Source organism: Dermacentor albipictus, chromosome 5 (genome assembly GCF_038994185.2).
Source record: "Dermacentor albipictus isolate Rhodes 1998 colony chromosome 5, USDA_Dalb.pri_finalv2, whole genome shotgun sequence".
NCBI classification, from domain to species: Eukaryota; Metazoa; Arthropoda; class Arachnida; order Ixodida; family Ixodidae; genus Dermacentor; species Dermacentor albipictus.
This window is the reverse complement of record NC_091825.1, coordinates 136,479,181-136,501,332: the sequence shown is the minus strand read 5'-3', so window position 1 is coordinate 136,501,332 and position 22,152 is coordinate 136,479,181. Positions and strand designations below refer to the sequence as shown.

Below are 22,152 nucleotides of genomic sequence, written 5' to 3'. Positions count from 1 at the left end.
TGTAGGGTTAAAACAATCAGGTTTTTTTTTTTTTTTTTACACATGTGCACATCTGCCTTAAGTGGACTACAGTTTAAAATATACTAATACACTAATACTCAGCAGAATCTCATTGATGTGTTCCTGTTACGTACATTTTTCCGGTGCCAATGTTCGCAATCAAGAACACAAAGAATGACCCAATAGAGTTACACTCATTTTTTACTGGCTCATACATTCCCGGAAAACACGATTTTTTGATACCAACATTCAGTACATCACCAAACTGCAATCGTACGATACATTTTCCATCGGCTAGATCCTGTGCAAACCAGCCGTGGCAGCTTTACCACAATACTTGCCCACCCGTCTCAAGTTAAAACACCAACGCGCACTCAGTTTCTCATTTCAATACTATCTAATCTCCGGGTTCATCACATGAGACATTCATAGCTATCACTGCCAATACTACTATGATAAGCATCTTTGCCTATCTGTTTCACAATGTGTGGTGCCATCAGAAGCGTAGTGCATGCTTTTAACAGGCAATAACTGAAACGCTCCGCCATTCTCTGCTGCACGCCAAGATTGTATATGTTTTCTGGCCACTAGATCCCGTGTGAACTAGAAAAGATGTTAGGCATGCATGATCGAGAACAGTATATAACTTCCCATCTCGTGAAAACAATGACGCACACTCGCTTATTCCAGTACCAGCAAATCTCCGCATGCCGCATTCGCAGCTATCGCTGCCAAACCTATTGCAATAAGGATCTTCACCTATGTGTTTTACAGTGTGTGGTACTATTGCTAGTCTACTGCACACATTTAGTAGGCAATTATCCAAATGCCTCACTGTTCCCTGCTGCACGCAGCGTGATGTGGCCATCACATTTAGCTCCGGCGGCATCCAGTGTTGCCCATCAGCTCGATATCGCTGCAGTTTCGCGCCGCCCTCTTAAACGCCACGAAATAGGAATACAACAAAACACGTCTCAGGCCATTGGAGCACCACCAGCTCAACCCGGATCAGCGTCTCGTGCCGCAATGATCCGCGCGACGCTTCGCATTACGTAGATGTCAGCAATAGTTGAATGTCTAATTTTTTTGTTACTTCTGATCATACATTTTCCCTGTTAGTGCGTTTTTTCTTGCGGTTTTTTTCCAGAATGTACGAACGAGGCTCTACTGTATTTTATTCCTTTTTAATTTAACGACAAAGTCAGTTTCATGAGCAACAAATGCCTTTCCCAGGAAATGAATGCAGCAGAACAGGTACCCACTTTTAGTGGACAGGCGGCAGGTGTCTGGAAGTCAAACAGGATTTCGCAGTCCTCTGACTCTGCCACAAAACTGGGGCCAACCTGCAGCAAGCAAACATGCAAAGTTGAAACAGCAAAAGCAGAAAAGTTTTGCACTGAATAAAGCTGGTAAATTACGACTTCTTGTCATAACTTGAATGTAAAGGTGGAGTTACTAGCAATCTAAAGCATGAAGATTGCAAACATCATTAATATGCACAAGACAGATACTGGACAAGAATCTAAGATAATGCCTCAAATGTTACTAATCCTATATTTTATTTGACCTTAGCAGCAAGCTTCCTAGGCTTCCCTACGATTCTGCTAGTTGCATGCAATGTTAATTCCTGCATATGCTTGGCCCTTAGAGCCAGACTTGATAATGTGATGAAATATGATAGGATCAACACAAACACTGCACATGATCATGTGCATTTCATTTGTTTTGCTTAGTTTCACTCACAAATGCACAACATGAACTTTTCAGCACAACTCTCAATCTTAGATCAGAACTTCCTCGCCACAGTGCTTGTACCATTTCTTGGAATTACTATAAACTCTGAATCAGCTAGAAACTTTAGGTATCAGCAGTCAAAAGTCAAATTGCCATGTTGAATGTCCCTCAGCTACACAATAGACAATCGGGAAAGCCGCACTGCGAAGCTCTGAATTTCTAGCATCTCCAACATGCACATAAATCTAAAAACTTAAGTGTTTTTGCACTCTGCTCTTACAGGAACGCAGCTGTGGTAACCTTGAGCACAGCAGCAGAAAACCATAGCTACTGAACCACTACAGTGAGTTTAGCGATTAGCTGCAAGGTGCAACATTCAATTTGCTGGCCATACTTGTTACATTCGAACACTGCAGGTTCTGGTTCTTGTTTTATGCGCACACATTTGCCAAACACAGTTAACTTTTGCAAAGCTCCTCATCACCAGTATTAGCCTGTTACCCCCACAATGTGAAAAGTGCACAAGACAGCGACTGCCGGTGGCAACTCACCTGCTCATCATTGCAGATGAGAGAGATAATGGTCTTGCGGGTGCGTAGGCCGTTAGCACAGGGACCACCGTTCGGGTACTCCACAAGCACAGCACCATCGCTGGTGACTGTAGGAGTACCGTATGCATTTCCCCAACTGATGCCCGGCTGGTTGGGTTGCAGGGCATCTGTCTCACAAACTGCAGCACCAGCTGCACAAGTACAAAGCACAATGTAAGAGCACATACCTAGCTTCCGGAATCTTACACTTGGTTTAATTACTAAAACACATTCATGTAAAAGTAAAAAAAAAAGAAATCAGTGGTCACAAACATGTGGTACACAGGCTACACAGGAAGCCACCACTGAATTTCTGTGCAACCACAGCAGCTTTCGTAAGTAATGGCCACACATGTTACAGTGCTAGAGTAAACGTTGTGATGTAGTTTAAGGAAGCTGCAGAGCCGTAGGCCACAGCTTCTCAGAGCAGGAAGTGGAAGGGAACCATCTCAGACACAAGGGCATGGGCCTTAGTAGCTGTCATTTCCTCCCGAGACAGGCTACTCAAGATGTAACTGAATCCCAAGATGCCCGTTTCAGCACCCTTGGTGTAATGCTACTCTTCTTCACAAGCTCTAAGCTCAGCTAGCTGGTTTTCGTTGAACATGGCAAACAGCGCAGACAATAGGAGAAGAGATACAATAGAACCCTGTTGATACGTTCCCGTAACGTACATTTTCCCGGCACCGACGTTCAGTATGTCGCCAAATTGCAATCGTACGATAAGTTTTTCTGGCCGCCAGATCCCATGTAAACAAGAAAATGCACAAGGTGCGCGCTATCAAGAATAGTATATAGCCGCCTGCTGTAGAAGCTTCACTGCAATACTTGCCCACTCGTGTCACGTGAAAACACCTGGGCGCAGTCAGTTTCTCACTTCTGTATCAGTAAATATTCTCCGGCGTCTGCGCACGAGATTCACAGCTATCACTAGCAATCCTACTGCAATAAGCATCTTCGCCTATCTGTTTCACAGCGCGTGGTGCTGTCGGAAACATAGCGCACATTTTTAATAGGCGGTAACTGAAACACTCCACTGTTCCTTGCTGCAGACTGCGGTCGTATATGTTTTCCAGCCACTAGAACACATGAGTAGAAGAAAAGGTGCGAGACTCGCGCAATCGGAAATAGTACTGTATTTACTCACATGAATATTGATGCAAATTTAGGGGTGCGATCATAACTTGGGGTAAACTTTCTAAAAAAAAAATTTGAGCACCGATGACACAAAAGAGCAAAATTGAGTAAGGCTTCCCTTTGTTATAAATGCACCCATTACATAGGTGCTACATGAGTTGCACAATGACCTTTTATTTTTGTCTTCTCACTGAAGAAAAGACTCCTCACTTTAGTCTGAATTTTCAGTCATCACAGCAAGCTTCATTGTCAGAACTTGCAGTGTCATCATTGGGGGCATCTTCGCAGTCCCACAGGAAGTTTTATGTCCCATCCAGCACATCGGAAATGCCAGTCTTCTAAAAGCTCTTGGTCACTACCTCGTCAGAGATACCACTCCACACTACGACGATCCAGGGGCAAAGTACCTCCACGGACAGCCTTCCAATTTTGCAGCTCGGTGTCAAATCATGTTCGCCCGTTGCCCTCCACTCTGCATACAGTCTTCACACATTGTCCTTGAACGCTTTGTTCAGTAACACTTCAACAGAATGTAGTAGTGACGTCAGACCCCCAGATATGACTGCAATGTCTGTGCATAGCTCTTTATGCTCAGCACGAACGCTATCACCAAGACGGCCTCGGAAACTGTCCAACACAAAAAGTAAGAGAAGCAGAAGCACTCCTGGTCTTCGTCCTCAAACAATCTTGACACAATCAACCATGACAACTGCCGTCATCCACCCTTTTACTTGAGCGCAAATCTGGATGCCACAGGGAAAGTTTCCCATCAGAATAGTCTTCTATCCAGTATGACATATGGTGGGAGCTTCCACCCGTCTGCGATCACTGCAAGCATTACAGTGCATTGCAACTTCTCTGTACCAGATAGTCTTGACGAGGACACTCTGAACGCTCACTGTTGTGTTTCGGGGCAAGTCAAAGGTCAACGGAGTTTGGTCAGCGTTCCCTATTTGCGACAAGAGGAAGCCGTTCTCGCGCCGCCTCAGCGACAGTCCATTTCCTCACATGAAACAAGTTGTCCAACCGGAGCTAGTGCCGCAGTCCTTTGGAAGGATTCCCAGCTTCCTGGCAATTATGCGCACCTGTGTCTCATTTCTAATGATACTGCACAACGATCTTTGGGCAGGTCTTTCACGTATTCAAAGACTTCCTCCTCAACGTGAGAGAACTTGCCCATTTTGGGTCCGCAGAAAGCCTGGCGCATCCTGTCAGTAGTCATCAGTGATTTTTCCACACACACTGATTTTTCCAGTGCCGTATTTGGATTTCATTGATGCCGAAATGCCTGCCAGCAGCACGGTTGCCATGCTCCAGCGCATAGTCAACAGCCTTAAGTTTAAATGTGGCCGTAAAAATCATATTCTTCCATGGTGAAACCACACCGACAATCACAAAGCACACTGCCACCTTTCAAAATGGTGAAAATGCGGTGTCTATGGGAACGCGAGAGAACGCATTTGCTGCGGGATGACAACAGGTCAACGAACAGGCGGCTGCCACTATAACAGTACGAGACATCAAAACTAAAATGGTGGCTGACAGAGCAAGCCGAACACATTTTTTTTTTTTTTTTTGCTCATGAGTACATTACGTGCATTGAAAAAGTTTCTTCCGTATCAGTAATGAATAAGATTGTTAATATTGGCAACCATTATAAAGTCAACAAATAATAAAGCCAAGGCAAGTTCGGTCGTAGATTTTTTTTTTTTTTTTTTAGGAAAGTGATGAAGTGAATGGAAATGGGGCATCTGCTTAAGAATGTTTCGTGCGTGCCATCCGCTTGGTAAGTTTTGAAGAGTCATTTGTGCAGCATTCGACAGATGACAAGCACGGTCATCATCAGCTAGGCTTCGCACACGACATATCGCTGCAGCAAGTTCGGGGTGCAATCATTACGCGAGAAAGAAAAAAAGAAATGAATTGTGACAACAAAATTCAGGGGTGCAATCATTATGCAAGTGCTATAATTATACAAGTGAATACTGTACATAGCCACCCGTCTCGCGTAAAAACGACGGCACTCTCAGTTTATTATTCTGCACGCAGCATTCCCAGCTATTGCCGCCAAACCTATTGCAATACGCATCTTTACCTATCTGTTTTACAGTGCGTAGTGCATAGTGTCATTGGTAGCGTACTTGAAGTATTTAGTAGGAAATAATCCAAACGCACTGCCGTTCCCTTCTGCAGGCGGCACGACGTGAGTATCACGTTTCACTTCGTTGGCATCCAGCATCGCCCACCAGGTCGATTTGATTTCAGTTTCTCATTGCCCATTTAAAACGGCACACAATAGGAAAACAAAATGCGTTTCGGGCCGCCAGAGCACCACCAAGTCAACACGCATTGGCATCTCGTGCCACAACGATCCGCACAATGCTTTGCATTACGTAGATGTCAACAATGATGGAGTCTGTCAAACTGGGATACTTCGGATGGCACGCTTTCCCGTTTAGTATGTTTTTTTCTCATGTTTTTTTTTCCAAAAAGTATGAACGAGGTTCTACTGTACACGAGCAGGGATCAGTCCTGCTTTCTGTATCTCTTACACTGCCACCTGCGCCAGTTTGGGCTGCCTATCTGCTTTTATTGAAAAGGAGGAGCAAACTGCATTCGCTAACAAAATGGAATCGCTCACTCTGCCAACGGCCAATATTTCAATAAAGACACTCTAACCTCTTTAGCAAAAAGCAATGCCTACAGGAGGGCACCTCTACTCACATGGACACGAGTAGCCTGGGCTTGGGTTCAGTGACTGGCAGAAGGATATGTGGAAACGGCGGTTGGTCTTGGAGTGGTACACCTCCCAGTTGCCAGTGCGGAGCTGGAGAGGTGTCAGGTCATACTCGTAGCCGTAGATATCATCAAAGATGCACTTGGCAGGTAGCGGTTCACAGGCCAAGGGTGTTGACAAGCCAAACACTACAAGCGAGGGCTCTTCCATGAGTAAGGACATGTGGTGGCCATTGGTACCTTCATTGCAGGTAGCATCGATGACTACCTTGAAGGCCGTGGCTGTGCAAGAGGAGGAGTAAATGAAATGGCTGAGGTCACATTTCAGGGACAGTAAAATTTCAGCTTGAACCAGCTGTAAAACAAGGTCAGTTAACCACTGAGCTCCAGAAATGAGGTGTGAAATAAAAAAAAGTTACATGCATTAACTCACAGGGCTGCTGCTTTGTGCACAACAAAAGATAAGTAATGAGGACTGCACATAAATCATTTTCAAATAATGCAGAATATAGTGCCTATTAAGATTTGGAGAAGAGGGGCATCTCTTGCCATGGACGCTAAGTGTCTTATAGAAGGAGCATATCTGAATTATTCCATAACAGAAGGATTGCCATCAACAATGCTGTTTAGTTTCAGACACATAAAGAGAAAAGGCATATCCAGCACGGCATGCTGACTGAACGGGTATGACAAATCCTAAAATCAATTCTAAAGCACTGCAGAGGTCGTAGCAGTTTAAACCTTTCTTCAATGACTCCAATTTCAATCTGATGATTTCTGCAGGGATCAATATTTTGCAGGAAATACCCAAAATAGATAAAAAAGCACACCATGCTTAGAAATGCGAATGTCAGCAATGGGAATGACATACAATTTGTAGAACTGTTCTGCAGATAAATATGGCTCTTAAAATCTCACAAATGTTGAGGTGTTTCATCATGCTGTTAGGACTCTGCACTCTAACTTTGAAGGCTGTTGCCTAACACATACAACCTGCCTTGGGTGATACAAAAGTGGTATTCAAATAATCTGTGGCCAAATTTCACCCTCATACAATCACAAATTGAGAAGTATAAAGAGCCATATACTGCTCACAACACATTGGAAGTGCATGAGGAAAACCTTTGAATCATGGCCATGGGAATTTTCTGTTTTTCCCTGTCTTGTCATTCAGATGTGCATAACATATTTTTCACTTCATTAAAATAATTCGGACTAGAAAGGGTTGAGCAGATTAAAGCCACACTTGCACTTGCAAGCAGTGAGCTAGCATGAAACAGGCTTAGCAAGCAAGTTTCCCCTTACCCGAGTGATTGGTGTAGTTGCCCACGTAGGTCAGGCGAAGCGTGCCAGGGTCATCCGAGGACAGGGACATGCCGTTAGTCTTGGCCAGCTGCTTGGCTGAAGTGCCCCTCACCATGCACACACTGGTGTTACTTTGGCTGGAGCAGTGACCTCCGTGCACTGGTCCACACACATTCAGCTGCAATAAGTGAAGGAACTGACCTTAACCTCTGGAATGCACCAAGGTAGCTCCAATGCACGTGTGGGGTGTTCCACTCAAACAGCAGTCTAAACACATACAGATTTTAATATTTAGCACTTCTGCCCAGAAATGCATAGCAGTGACAGCTTTATGCTGCAACATTAAGCATGCAACAATTTTCGCAGTGCATAACGCTTCACTAACCGATAATGTGATAAGTGGCTCGCTTTTACCTTGCAACAATATGCAAAGGTTGCACTGCTAGGGCAGGGCACTGCTGGTGCTCTTAGCACTTGCACACGCCCTGGCAAAGCACTCAATTGAAAAATGTTTTTTGAGTAACATGCCCCACATCACAGAGCATCACATGCTTAATGCAAAGATGTGGGATCGTTCCCCACTTGCGGCAAGTTGTTTTTTCATTTACTTTCATTGCAGTTATTTTATCAGTTCTTTAATTCAATGAGTAAGCACAAGTAATTTCCTCTATGTTTTTTTTGCTCTCTTTGTTGGCTTCTCATGATATGCCCCACATTTGAAACTATTACACCAATGCCATGACAACATGATAATATCTTGTCACACCGGGAACATTCAATGCAACAGCACCCCAAGCATGCCCTCTAACTCGCTTCTACTGGCAACGAAACGACATAATAAAGAGGGGCGTCACTACAGTTATAGCTTATGCTAACGCTGAAAACAAAGTTATAGAACACCTACAGCAGCTATTACAGATAGTCAAAAATGAGTTTTAAAAAAAATATATTGACTTCACAGAAAGGGGGGAGGGGGAGCAACTGGCCTCTGCAGGCATCCAAGAATTCATGCCTGCAAAATGCACACTTGTTCTACAAGTAAGAATGATGCCAGCACCACTTGCAGCTAAGCTCAAACTCCTGAAAACCTAGAGTTGAATGCTGGGGCAAGCCGCACCATGGGTCTTTCACCAGTGGTCAATTTGGTGGGACTGTGAGCGAACAGTTCTGAAGGCAGATTTCTTTGTGCTGCGATTTGCTAATTTCCAAGAAAAAGACCTCATCCAATTTGCCTTCAACAATGTCTTCCATGCAATGCTCGCAACTATGACTACCTGCAGCAGCAGCAGCATGGTTTGAAAGCGGCCATGAAAAGGGTGCTTAGATACTAACATTTGCTAACCCTGAATGTGACATGATGGATATTGTTTTTTGGCACAAGGCCAGAAATGGCCAATGAGCGCCATGACACTTGGTGATGAATGGCAATGAGTATAGTTGGATATGGTGGAAATCAAGTGGCTGTATATTGGCCTAAAATATTTGCTGTAAATGGTAAAATATGTATTTATTAAAATAATGTCAATGAAAAGCGAGTCCTATGGTTTTAAAAGTACATTGTGAAGGATTAGATACAAAAATGTGTGAATTTATAGCAGCACCAGTGCCTCTGCAGAGCCCTTCAGTGCAAGGGCTGCGAAGCATGTGCTCTGCGACTTCATTGCAGCTACAGCCTCTAAGCAGAGGCTGTGCTAAGAAGACAGCTAAGAAGACAAGAGACACTGCCTAAACCTGATGCTGGTTGTTTCCCACCAATTCTCCCTCGGTTACTTTTGAATCTGCCACAACCAACATCTTCCGCAAAATACAAGTTGGATCTTACAAGGATCTTCCACAAAATGCAAGTTGAGTGCTTTGATCTGCAAAACCATTGCTCCACATGAATGATTCAATGAGCAGGCAAGACAACAACACAGCAGTGCTAACTGCTCGGTTCATTAGTTGCCTAATAAGAGCATTTATGCCTCTCACATGGGTTGCGGGAACCCAATAGGGAAGCTGAAGTTGGCCTAGACTCCCTCTTTTAACGTTCACTTTACCTCGTAGATGATGTCGCCATGCGTGACCGTGTAGAAGCTGTCCTGCAAGTGCAGTGATGACAGACTGTAGGTGGTGCCCTGCCTGTCAGTCAACATGCATGAATCGTGTGCCTCCAGGTGGCTCACAGGGCATGCCATGTGCGTAACCCACAGGAACTTGTGCTGACAGGTCTCCCCGCTCTTCAAGTAGTGAAGCTGCTCCGGCTGAAAAAACAATAAAGAGCTTGCACATCTATTGCAATGCTGGCTGAACATTAACCTTTTCTCTATGAAACGTCCCTAAAAAGAAGTTACAAAAGAATAACTAGTAAACCTCATTCTTGCACAGGTTACCTGCACAAACATTCAAGATTAAAGCGAAGTTGAGGTCATAAAAAATTCCCCCAAAAAACATCTTCGTGGGAATGTGCACCTTTATTGGTTAATTTTCACAAGCAATGCAGTGCAGCTTCACAGCACTGTGGAGCGCATTGCCATGGAACTGCACTGCATTCCAGCAGTGAGTGGCAACAAGAGCAGAGTGGTATTAACTGCACATACACAAATTATTACTAGAGCATTGTTTCGTGCTAACCATTGGGCAGGGCTGTTAATATCAGTGATGTCACTGGCCCGTGTCATTTCGGAGCAGCTTTGGAGCAGCCAGAAATACATTATGGAGCAGTAAAATGACTTCCAGAGCAGGTTTATAAAAGCGATTGCAAAATATATTACAAGGTGCTTTTACAGGGGGCAAGCCTTGTGAAAGCAGTAAGAGGTCGTTCGTTCATAACCTTAATCCAAACATTATAAGTTAATGCGAAATTAGCATAAAGAGTAAAACTTGATGAAAACAGCCCAAAAACATTAACTTTAGAAGTAAAATTTGGTTGCTTTTCTAGCAGCAGCGATATGGAAAATGTGCTTCATTTTGCCCCCTGTTGCGCTTCACTGATATGCCATCTAATTAAAATAGACATTGTGGGAGTGTTTCGCTTTCACTCGTCGCAATGCTTGATGTTGCAAAGTGCACGTATGCGTTTGCAACATTTCAATGTGCAACACTGTCAGAGTAGGCTGTGATGCATGAATTCAGTTTGGAGCTCTCTGCCTACACACAAGCTTTTGCTGCTCCTTTCAGCCAGCGTTAAAAAAAAAAAAAATTGCGAAAGCATTCGCAGTAGTTGCCAGCATGTCGCTCACAGACCCAATCTTGGTTTCTGGCCACCAGTCTAGCCTGTGATCTCATGCCCAATAACCATGGCTGTTAATTTGTCTGAACATATTAATTGCCATGTTGCCGTAATGACCTGCTGCCCGCCACCATGTTGGTTAGCAGCGAAAATTTCCTAAAGCCGTACTTCACCACTTCATCTGGCACCACTTCATCAGTGTCCAGCGACAAAAGTTGTTCAACGCAGAGTCTACCAAAATCCTTGTAGCAGGCGTATGGCATTCTTAAAGCCATGAAATCACCTCGCCACTGAAAGTGTGGCATAGGTAACAAATTGATGGCAGCAACTTTCTGCATGGCCGCCATGTACGTAAGATAGTGCGCATTATGTTACAAAAATCGTGTAAGATGCCACACAGCATCCGAAACTTTGGTCATAATTTTGCATTGGTCATACAAAAGAGAAGCGCGGGTCTGGCTCGGCACCAGCACAATCGCTCGCTCCTGCCTGAAAAGAGACGCTGTCCTATCCTCTGAGCAACGCACAAGCGGCAGGATGAAAGGTGCTGAAAATAGACAACAGCCCACGGAAGAATCAATGGGGCAATACAGGCTTAATTGGAAAGGCTTGGTTCTCTCCTTTACACAGCTAACACAGCCACTGATTCACGCCACGCCACTTTCAATGTGCAGAGGAAGATCGCTCGAGGACTTGGCTCCATTTTTGAAAGCCCGAGCAACCCTTTTGACACAGGGTGGGGAACAGATTTCTCATATTTTGCTGAAATGTAACAGGATGCAGCAGGGTTTGCCTCTCAGTGCAGTTCGGCACAGCGGTAGTATCACTGCCATACAAACTTTCGTGCTGCTGCATGCATTTATCATTTACATGGGTTATTATACATTCAAATTTTCTATTTCATTTCTTTCTTTTTTTTATGTTGCACAGCCTAGTCTACCGATGGAACACAAACGCAGAGCAATTCTGCATTTTTCCCTCTGGCAAGTATACAACTGCCAAATTTGAAGTAGATAACTTGTGGTTGGTATCTGCCGCACCTTTCTACACACCTGTGCATTGCTACTGCAGTCACTTGCAGCTAGGGCACCAGCAAAGTGAGAGCTGTACATTTGAGTGTTCTCATTAACAGTGGACGGCAGCGTACGTAGGGACAGGTGAAATGCATGAATGTACAAAATTTGTCTAATGAAATCTGCATCAGAAATGAGATGAAAAAAAAATGCAATAGCCATTTCAATGTATTGCAGCAGGAAAATTTAGTTGAACGTGGCTTCATTGTACTGCATATTTAACAGATTTCAACTAGTTTCGGCAACTAGGATAGAAAAAATGTGCAACTCCACTGAAACCATCATGTACTCGAGTGCTGCTAAGGTGTGCAAGGTGAAGTCCACAAAGATCCGCTTATTGTCTAAGAAAGCAGCACAAATTCTGGAGTGGAACAGCTCAGCTCATCAACATATGGACAGCATGAAAGCGGCCTCTAGACACTCAATTAAAGCTGAAATTTCTTCACTGTGGAGGGTCCTTGTTTCGTTTCTTTTCTTCTAAATGCAAAAGTACCAGATGACAAAGTAAGAAAGGTACTCCAAGACAATGCCTATGATGTCTGTCAGTCACGCCAAAATCATGCATTTCATTTCTCCATTGATGTACTAGCAAATAAACTATAATCTTTCACGTAAGCAAACAAGCTAAAAAGTGGCTTTCATCTGCATGCAGCAAAACCATCTACGTAATAGTAAGTACTATTGAAACAAGGAGAAATGCTTTCATGAGCTCTGGCCCCTTTAAACCCATTCTGTGACTTCATGAACTACACCAAGTGTCTTTTCATGTTTGGGCTTCTACTTCAATGTAAATTACTGAAAGGACAATCCAGCACACCGCCCCTTAATTAAGCACTGTGCTTGATGTGGAAACCAATGCTAAGCCTCGAACATTAGACAAGGTGAAACTCAGATGAAAGCTCCCCAAACAACTTACCTGATTGATGTCGCACATAAAGTGAATAAGAGAACTGTAAGTTGCATTCTTCTTGTATGGGCACGGGTCACCATGGTCATATTGAAGCGTGAGAAGACTTGACATGTTCTGAGGGGCATGACGTGCCTGGCCAGCGTTTGCAATCACCACCCTCTCCTACATAAAGAAAAATTCAGGAGCACGTAAATTAGGCACGATTTGAAGCTGGCCCGATTAATAGAAGTGTGTGATGGAAAGTAAATACAAGATCTCTGAAACATTACAACAAAGATGGAGGAGCACTGAAATTTCTTCATTATAGCTGCACACGATGACACAATGATCATAATGAAACAAGACTGAATTCCTATTCTTATATACGGATGTGAAATTGTGTCAGCATGAAGAACTATTCTAGTGTTCAACACTTTAACATTCATACACCTTTATCAATAAGCATCATTTCTTTTCAGGCTTGACCTAAAGCTTACACCCGTGCCATATGGGCACAGGAAATGACATTAACTTGCTAATGTCTCAAACTTTAATGCCATTCATGGGGTGCCACACAGACATGCTTAGTGGAACTAAAGCTTCATGCCATTCGCGACATAGTGCATTCTCGTAACTCACTTGGCCATCAAATGCATACTCTCGTTCCCAATGCCTCCACTTATGACGAGACAAAACTAATTCGTAGTGAAGAACAATATATTCTTCACTTTCTTCACCATGGCTATGGTGACCACATTTTGACGATATTAAGGTGGGATGTGGATTCTAAAATGTCTTCATTTTTGGTTCAATCTGAACTAAACTTCACTGTTTCAATCGGTTTTTCATGCTGATTTCAATTCCATCATTAATTTTTCGATAGCGCTCTGGTTCAGAAATTATTCAAGTCTGAAAATAAACTTCATGGGTACCTCTAACGGGGCTTTTCGGCAATTTCGCATTGCTAAACATGAAAAGTAAGTGCATGGCACTAATGCCAAAGACTTGCACTACAGGATGATGCTATTTGTTTGAAAGCATTCTAAAGGTAAGAAAGCAAACCAAAATTTACTGTGAGTATTTTTTTTCTTGTTCTCACTCATAAATATTTTTTTTCGAATTTGCCAAATGATGCTAGAGTAACAGATATATCACCTCCTAGATCATTTTAATATGAATACACTGATACCAAACTTGTTATTGTCTCTGAACATCATAAAGAAAAACGCAGTTGAAATTTACCAGTAACTTTTTCTAGAATATAGCTAAAGCAATATTAATGACATTTCGTAGCTCTATTCTGCGCACCAGCCAGTGGGAGGCACAGGACGGGGGGCTCGACTTGCGCATGTGCACTTTACCCAATCAGAGGCCAGAAATCACCCTTCGGAAAAAGCGGCAAGAGCGGTCGTTCTGTTAGAGCGGCACCACTTTGAGCCGGCACAAAATGCACACAAAGAAAACAGCTTCAAAACGAGGCCAAGATGCCGGCAGTCAGCTGGTGGCTGTGGCCGCAGCATGCGTGGGAAGTCTGGACAAGTTTTGCCTAGCACAGGGCGATTCACAACTCTCGTGGTGCTTTAAAAGTCAACTTTTGCTATTTATCGATCGATATCAGCATTAATAAATTGAGGGCAGGTGCTTGAAGGGACAAACAATCCTAAAATGCATTTTTCTCAAAATAAATTTTCCTAAAGTTTTGTTTCATTCTAGAACCCTGTCCCCCTTAAAAAAACTAGTAAATAAAAACGACTAATATATTCCTCACTTTTTTTAAAAGGAGCTATTTCTTTTCGTAGAGATCAGCAGGCGATCTTGCCGCTTCCGAATTTCTCGATGTTTGGCTCGAAGAAGTGCATACACCACAACAAAATGGAGTGCAAGGTCAAAGTCTTCAGGATCGCTGCTTGAAAGCTTTGAAGCTGTGAGTGCCATATTTCAATTTTTAATGCTTTGACTACACTATGGACTGGCCATTCAGCTAGCTTTGGCTTCAAACAGCATACAGCTGGACACAACCATGGCATTCCTGAAGTAAACTACATAGAATACGTTATATAACGTTCTATTGTATTACGATTGGCAAGCAAACTTTACTCTTTCACTGCAGCTATTGCTATCACAACATTTAATGTCCTTAAGTATGCACATGTAGCAGAGACCGAAATATAATGGCATTAAGAAATTTAAGGTCTTGCACTTTCAACGGCATTAGCCTTGCCCGTGTTGGCACGGGTAATTAGGCACTTTTTCAGTCTGACAAAAGAAAGCTACATGACCAAAGCAAGTCTTGTATGAAACTCCCAAGTGCCTCATTCAAATCGTCTATAGCTCTGCAAACAGAGTAAACAAATAAGCTAAGCATAAATGTAAAACAAACTAGTCTCCTATGCAAGACTCCCAAACACCTCATTCTAAAGAATCAGTGCTTAGTAAGCACAGCAAGCTAATAAGACCAATAAAAATCTAACCAGCACATGGGAAGATTAAGTGTCAAAGATCCACACTAGTGGAGCCCCAGAAAATAATTCTGTAGACTAGAAACACCTGGTTCAGATTGCCGAAGCGATCACTTTACAAGTGCCTGTGCATGACTGATGATGCTATGCCTACGAGCTGCAGTTTTAGCGATGGATTCTTCACATGACCTTATGAAAATCCCTTAGAAATCGAAGTGGTCAACGCTTTTAAACAAGCAGCAGAACAGCCCAATGGGCAGACTGATGCAGACCTCCATGGAAAGGGCGCGTGTGCCCCAACGGGGTCAGCGGTAATCTGCAAATGTGCACCGTCAGTATTCCAGTTTATATGTTCCTCAGCTTACTTTACATGTATAGTTTTGTACTTGTAATATTTTGTAGTTCACATTAGGTTTCTTAAAACTTATTCCATTTTCTGTGTCCCCATTTCCTGCTCCGGAAGGGCTGCTCACAAACCCAATTTGCTTCAGCCTTGGAGGTAGCATACAAGAATGAAAACTAAGCAGACCCTCTTACCGTTCCATTCCGGTAAGTGTGAACGATGCAGACCGCTGCCTTAGAGGAACAGCCCAGTGGAGCATGCCTTAGTGGACGGCACACGCTGACATAGGCCATAGCAGTGTAGTCCGTCTCGTGCTGCTCAGCTATCCAATCTCCGTCAGGGTTTGCTTGGTTCAGTCTTGACACAGGGCAAAAAGAATGAATGGCACATTAGTGGGACATTGCCAAACAGTTCAAGGCAACTGTTGTTCATGCAGCAACGAAAAACCAGTGAAATTAGAATATGACCATGATTCTGCTCGAACAACTTTCCCAGTAATTGCCGATTGTGATCGCTGTGCACTCAAGAGCATACAGGGAACTCTCTTTAACCCCTTAAGGGATCTTGACGACCTCAGCTTATCATGAGCGAACAGACGCATTTTGAATTACAACAAAATCGGCTCACTATAAGTATTTTGTCAGTTTTTGAAAGGATTGTTGCCGCAAGAAGAAATGAGTTCCTTCACAATGGCAGACATTATATCATTGCAATTACTGAGTTAGATTTCCCGTACTATTCATACCCATATTTGTGTGTTCCGAGTGTGTTATTGAAACACATCAAGTAAAAAATTGAAATACATAGTACAGTTTCTTCAGAAAATGTGCACAAAACAGGTGAAGACTGCAGCCCATGACAAGTCCATTGGCAATTACAGAAAACAATTCCTTTGCAGATTGCACAGGCACTAACAGCACGCACAAACAACTAAGGACAGGTGCAGGGACTAAGAAGACAACTTGCAGCAAAAATTTACTTAAGAGACACACGAGCCTCTTAATGTTTAGCTACCAAGCTTGAGCTGTACTCATCCTGGCTGTTTGCACCAAGTTCACCAAAGACAAGCCATCCTGGATGAGGCCACAGCTTCCGCTTTGCTTGCTGGAGACTAACCAAGCTCATCAACTCGCTTCATGTCATGCATTTAAGTTTCGCCCATTCGACATATTGACGATTCCAGTTCCTTTGCTATTGTACATGTTTATTGAAAGAAAATCTTATTCAGAGCAGAAGTCTTCCACTAAATCTTTGGTGAATATACAAGATAAACCATACGTGTACCACATTTTTTGGATCTGGATATAAAGTGCAATAATTTGTTGGAACAAAAAAAGAATTGGAAAATTTGTTCATATCTTTAGAAAGAACTTGGGAGTTAAAGGGTTAAGACAGGGTAATTAAAAAAGGCTATACAGGTCTCGCATCCAACAATTTCCCTTGCCATACCACCAAAAGCACAAACAGCAGGACACTCATCGAAGATGAGAAGATGCACCAGAGAAGGCCAAGTACAGCAATGATCTCTACACAGCACATACTACCAAAAATTCGATCCCACGCACTGTGAGAATCTGTTAATGAAATTAAATCTTGCTGGTGTGTTACTTAGACAAACTGAATTTGTTGTACCTCTGAAAAACACCTGCCACTCATAGGGTAAAGCACCATCAGTTTCGTTACCATGCAGCCACACTAGCCTAGTACACCAGTCTATTGATGCACAAACCACCTCACTTCTGCAAACACCATTGTTCAATCTAATGTCAATCCGATAACTCTCAAACAGCAGAACTGTTCAATTAGTCACCTGGACAGATCATAGCCGACGTTCGCACGAGGATCCCTGTACACGCAGCCCACAAAGTAAGTGGGTGGGCAGGCATAGCTGGTGCGCCAGACAAAAGCATAAGTGCGGTTGGCCTCATCCATAAACTGGGGCTGGCCAATGCCAGCTTCATAGTCGCAAAGAAAGGTCAAGCTAGATGACCGGGGAGTCCTGGCAGGGTCATTGTACGGGGTTCCGTTGGTGTAGGTCAGGTTCAGCATTCCGTCGATGTAGGTCAAATTAGAGTTCACCTGGCCAAGAGACCAGAAACGCCTGCAAAGGAGACGGCAACAAAGACCAAATTTGCATCAAGGGTCCCGCAGTGCTTAAAACAAATAATGTGCAAAAGCAATGGGATAAATCTCCATTATCTTCAGTGCTCGACCATTTATGAGAGCACAGTAGATCGCCACTAACTGCCAGAGTAAATATGCGAGGCTAAACAAACATTTAAGTCCACACACCACTTATTTCACAACCCCCGCCATAAAAGAAAAAATTTAAAGGCAGTCTGGAGAATGTTGAGCAATCACATTTAAAATGTGTTCACTAATTAACAGAGGTTGCCTGTGAAGCCACCTTAACACGGGCTTGATTGTTGCTTATCATGCAGCTCAAATTATAGCCTCTACATTTTCATTTTTGACTACGAACTACTGAACGGCAGCATCCCGGCATAGAGCTCCAAATGCATGGACATTGAACGGGCATTATATTACTAGCACGATGTGTTGTTGGGCAAGTTGGTTCATTGTATTTGAAAAGATTGGATGCGCTTTGTAGACGATCACAAATTATTGTCCTGTCTTCTTTCTTGTGATCGTCTACAAAGCGCATCCAATCTTTCCAAATTATATTACTAGTTGACTATAACCTTACCCATCAGCAATGGACACTTGGCAAACTGATGTGTTCACATTCTTGCCATCGCCAGTGCATGGAGAGTCAGTCACGTTGCCACACACATTGATAAAGAAGCGATAACCTTCATGCTGTAGTGCATATGGTTTAGTGCTTTTCAGAGGATTCAAGTCGATTGTAAAGCCTAGAAAGCAAGAGGGATGAAAAGGAAAGAGCATCACTTATGTGGAACTTCCATTACAAGAAAAAATCCTGCAAGTGCAGCCCCAATTTACAGCAACACAGCTTGTAAATTGAGGCAAGAGGCAACAGTACCACCACTTACACGACGATTTATACAACTGCAGCAAGCAATGTCAATGTACGAAGCCTCAGTCCCCTCGTGCCCAGAAAGGGGTACCTTCCGTAACACTACTGGCATATTAGCCAGTTTCGGCTGGTGCAAATATTTCCTAGTTGCTCTCCTATCTATCATGTTCGCACAAGCCAACCGCAGTCCCCAACTGAAGAAACTTCAAAAACAACGGAGTGGATTTTTCCGCTCGTAAATCGGCACATGAGCAACATTTCAGTGCTCTTGTCTACCCAGGTGAAGCCCAGCTATAGCATCTGACACCATGGTAAAATGCTTGACCAACCTCACCATGCACGTAACTGGATGTGCTCAATACCAACAGTGCCCGCTGCAGCAGTGGTGCACCTTTCACAAAAGTTGCATGCCCTGTTTATCAATCTGTGCTATTGTACCTTGCGCCGATTTTAAGAGCACTGCACGAGCAAGCAAAGAAAGTCTTCGAGCGTCCAGCCTGCTGCCACACACGACTGAAGCAGATGCACCTATGTGCAACACGTTCGTGTCCCCAGCATTTCAACACACAGCAGGGCGAGGGTAATGCTCGTCGCTGCCTTACTTCATCAAACTCAACAGTGTCACAGGAAACCCAACACAGAGTAGGGCAGCCGCCCTAGCCACGTACACAACTGGATGACCACTTTTGACAAGATGTACATGCACCCCTGCATTGCATTAACGGGAGCCATTTCAGGGTTAAACATTACACATCGGCCTGTGCTCCTGTTCTGAACAATATGCAACTCCAAGCTTGCATAGCAGGTCATAATGTGATCAGGAAGAGAACACAACTATCAATCAGTGACAAAAAAAATTGTGGCAACTCTAAAGGCCTTGTGTTATCCCTGCAAGGCTTCTTTCACAAAGAGGACACTTGTCTATGACAGTGTTATGAAATTCAAAAGGACAGACTGGTGGGCTGGTTGGTATGGCATTATTTACATGGTAGCGCAGTAGCACATGGATGACAAAAGAAACAGATGGGACATAGCGGAAGAAACAGACGAAACACAGTATTTCATCGTCCATGTGCTTCGGCGCTGTGTAGATAAATGTTATGAAAGGTTTTTTCTTTGCTTTCTTTTTTTCCAGTCAAAAGATTGTGCTTTAGGTAATATGCCAGCAGACGAGCACAAATATAAAAGGAATCAACGGAAGCACAGAATGCACAGAAGTGACCACATCAAAATGTGTTCCCAGAGACAAATTACGAAGAAGAGTGCCTAGAAAGAGCAATTAAGGGCTGCATTCTCAATCGGACGCTTCACTTTTGGGGCTATCACTTTCAAAGCACCTCCATTGGCTGAATCAGTGTAATGGACGCCTGCTGCTCAAGTGAGTTGCAGTGTTTCATTGTCTCATCACACAAAGGCAGAAGCAGTTTCAATATTGATCAAATAAGAACAAAACCCCACAGTTACTGCATCAAGTAAAATAAGTTCTCTCTTGTACAATGTATAGAAGCTAAGAAGGAAATTCCTGAATCTCTGAATCTTTGCTAGATGTCCAAATATTTAGGTGCCACCCTAAATCTGCACGAATATCACTTAGAGGTTTTACCTAAGGCATCATTGTAGACTTTACAGTCCTGGCCAATGTGTGACACACGAGGGCAGGCAAGAGCAGTGTGCCATTCAAATTCCAGCAGACATTCAGACTCTACCTCCCGGACGAGACGAGGACTTGTCGAAACGGCACCTGGAAAGGCAAACCAGATACTGTACACATGCATCAGAAATAATAATCAAGGAAACCCTCAGACAGCAGCCTACAATAACAAGTACCAGTGTCATATGACACAGCTACTTTCAATCATGATCTAGCCTGACTGGAATCTATCACCATCGAAAGTGCATGTAATTAGGGCATACCATATTTTCTGGTCTCTAAGTCGCACTCCCCTCAAATCAACAGTTTTTCTGGAAAAAGACGTATATAAGTCCCACTGGTGTATAAGATGCACCTGTTCATATGCTAAGCGATTTAAAAACTCTTAGGGAATCGGGCTGCGAGCAAGTGTGACAAAATAGATGCCTGTAGTAGACGCCGCCTCTGCATGCATCAATCACACGGTGTAGGCAGTGCTGAAATGCGTGCAAGCACCTTCCTACATCTATATAATGGAACATGGTTATAACGCATTTGAGGATGGGATACAAAAATAATGCACAGAGGACGATGGGATGGGATAATCGGCGATTTCCAAACTGCACCCCATTCTCAAATGCACCATTATAACCACGTTCCATCAAGCCAGCAACCAACTAGCCAATATAAGTCTCCTAAAGTCTAGACAATACTTTTCAGGAGTATCTTAATCCAATTGCATGAACATTGCTATTGATAGCTTACATAACGGAGTCTAGTCAAAGCCATCGAAGTCATCCTCCTCCGAGTCGCTTACAAACAATGCAGCTACCTAAGATTGGAGTTCAGTCGGCACATCACTGTCGTCTTCGGACTCGCTGGTATCCAACTTGCCGACATCATCAGTTGCGAACGGGATCAACCCAGCCTTGTGAAACCCTGCCACAATCATTTTCTCAGAAATTGAGTACCATGCTTCACTAACCCACTTGGCAACTTCTACGAAGTCGTAACATCGCCTGACTTTGCTTAGCATACAGTGTCATAGTCAGCGAGGCTATGACAACACGTGCGAAGTGCACAGCAACAACGTCAACAAGGACAATGAAGTGTAGCTCCTGTGCATGGCAGAAGGTGACACACAGTAGAGAGTCATTTCATGCCCGCTCAATACAAAAGGTGTGACCATAGCATCAAATCCAATTTTCACTGTATATCAGTCGCAGCATTCTACAGGATGCACAGACTAAAACAAAAAACAGAAAGAAACAATGAATTATACATTGGAAAATGCGGTACTCTGCCACCTCCATACGTAGACATTGAGTATGGTTTTTCCTCTGAGCAAAGCAGACGTGGCAGGGCAAGAAGGAATCATTTATGACAATCGTGTGCCAAGGTCATGAGAACATCTATGAAAAGTAGGCATCCAGCTGAACAAAGCACAAAGCCACAAAGGGCAGGTTCCTCAATAAGAACCTCTGTAGCTGAAGAAAAATTCATCCTTGTCTGGGAGTTGAACCTAGTACTTCCACCCTTTCTCATGCAGTAACCGTATTTACTCAAATCTAACACGCACTTTTTTTTCCCGATAAAATGGGTCCAAAAATTGTGTGCACATTAGAATCGAGTGTGACCCTAAATCTGCGTTACCATATCGCCATCATACACCCCAAAAAAACATCAGTAACCAAATTTTTTTTCTGGGGCACAGTAACGTCACAAACTGCTCTGCATGGGTAACGGTAGTTATGGCAGTCTGATGATGATAGTCTTAGTGTTCACACACCATGACTGGAAATGGGTTCATGCACGCATGTGTAAATAAGGATATGTATTAAGCCCTAATGCAGTCTTGTATAGGGGGCGTGCAAGGTGGGGAAAAGACAGTCATAACACCAGAATGCCAGGAACAGCTCTGAGTGGTTCCCAGGACACTTATTAGACATCTCTGTGCTCATACTGTGACTGGAGACTGCACGTGTGCGATTCAGAGACATGATATGTAGTGACAGTAGCCCCTTTCTAGTCCTAATATGCTTCACTG

The 22,152-nt window shown here is 43.4% G+C and overlaps 1 protein-coding gene across 1 annotated transcript in view; it reads right to left on the bottom strand.

The window, feature by feature from the left end:
* The window catches only part of Lerp (lysosomal enzyme receptor protein), a 78,530-nt gene that overhangs the window by 34,540 nt on the left and 21,838 nt on the right, over positions 1-22,152 (bottom strand). Inside the window, exons 11-20 of the mRNA XM_065441162.1 lie at positions 20,079-20,216; positions 18,185-18,350; positions 17,288-17,578; positions 15,672-15,834; positions 12,703-12,858; positions 9,542-9,745; positions 7,503-7,680; positions 6,186-6,479; positions 2,286-2,476; positions 1,263-1,343 (exon numbers count right to left, since the gene is read on the bottom strand). Coding sequence (XP_065297234.1) covers positions 1,263-1,343; positions 2,286-2,476; positions 6,186-6,479; positions 7,503-7,680; positions 9,542-9,745; positions 12,703-12,858; positions 15,672-15,834; positions 17,288-17,578; positions 18,185-18,350; positions 20,079-20,216 — 1,862 coding nt within the window. The remainder of the gene's footprint in view (positions 1-1,262; positions 1,344-2,285; positions 2,477-6,185; positions 6,480-7,502; positions 7,681-9,541; positions 9,746-12,702; positions 12,859-15,671; positions 15,835-17,287; positions 17,579-18,184; positions 18,351-20,078; positions 20,217-22,152) is intronic.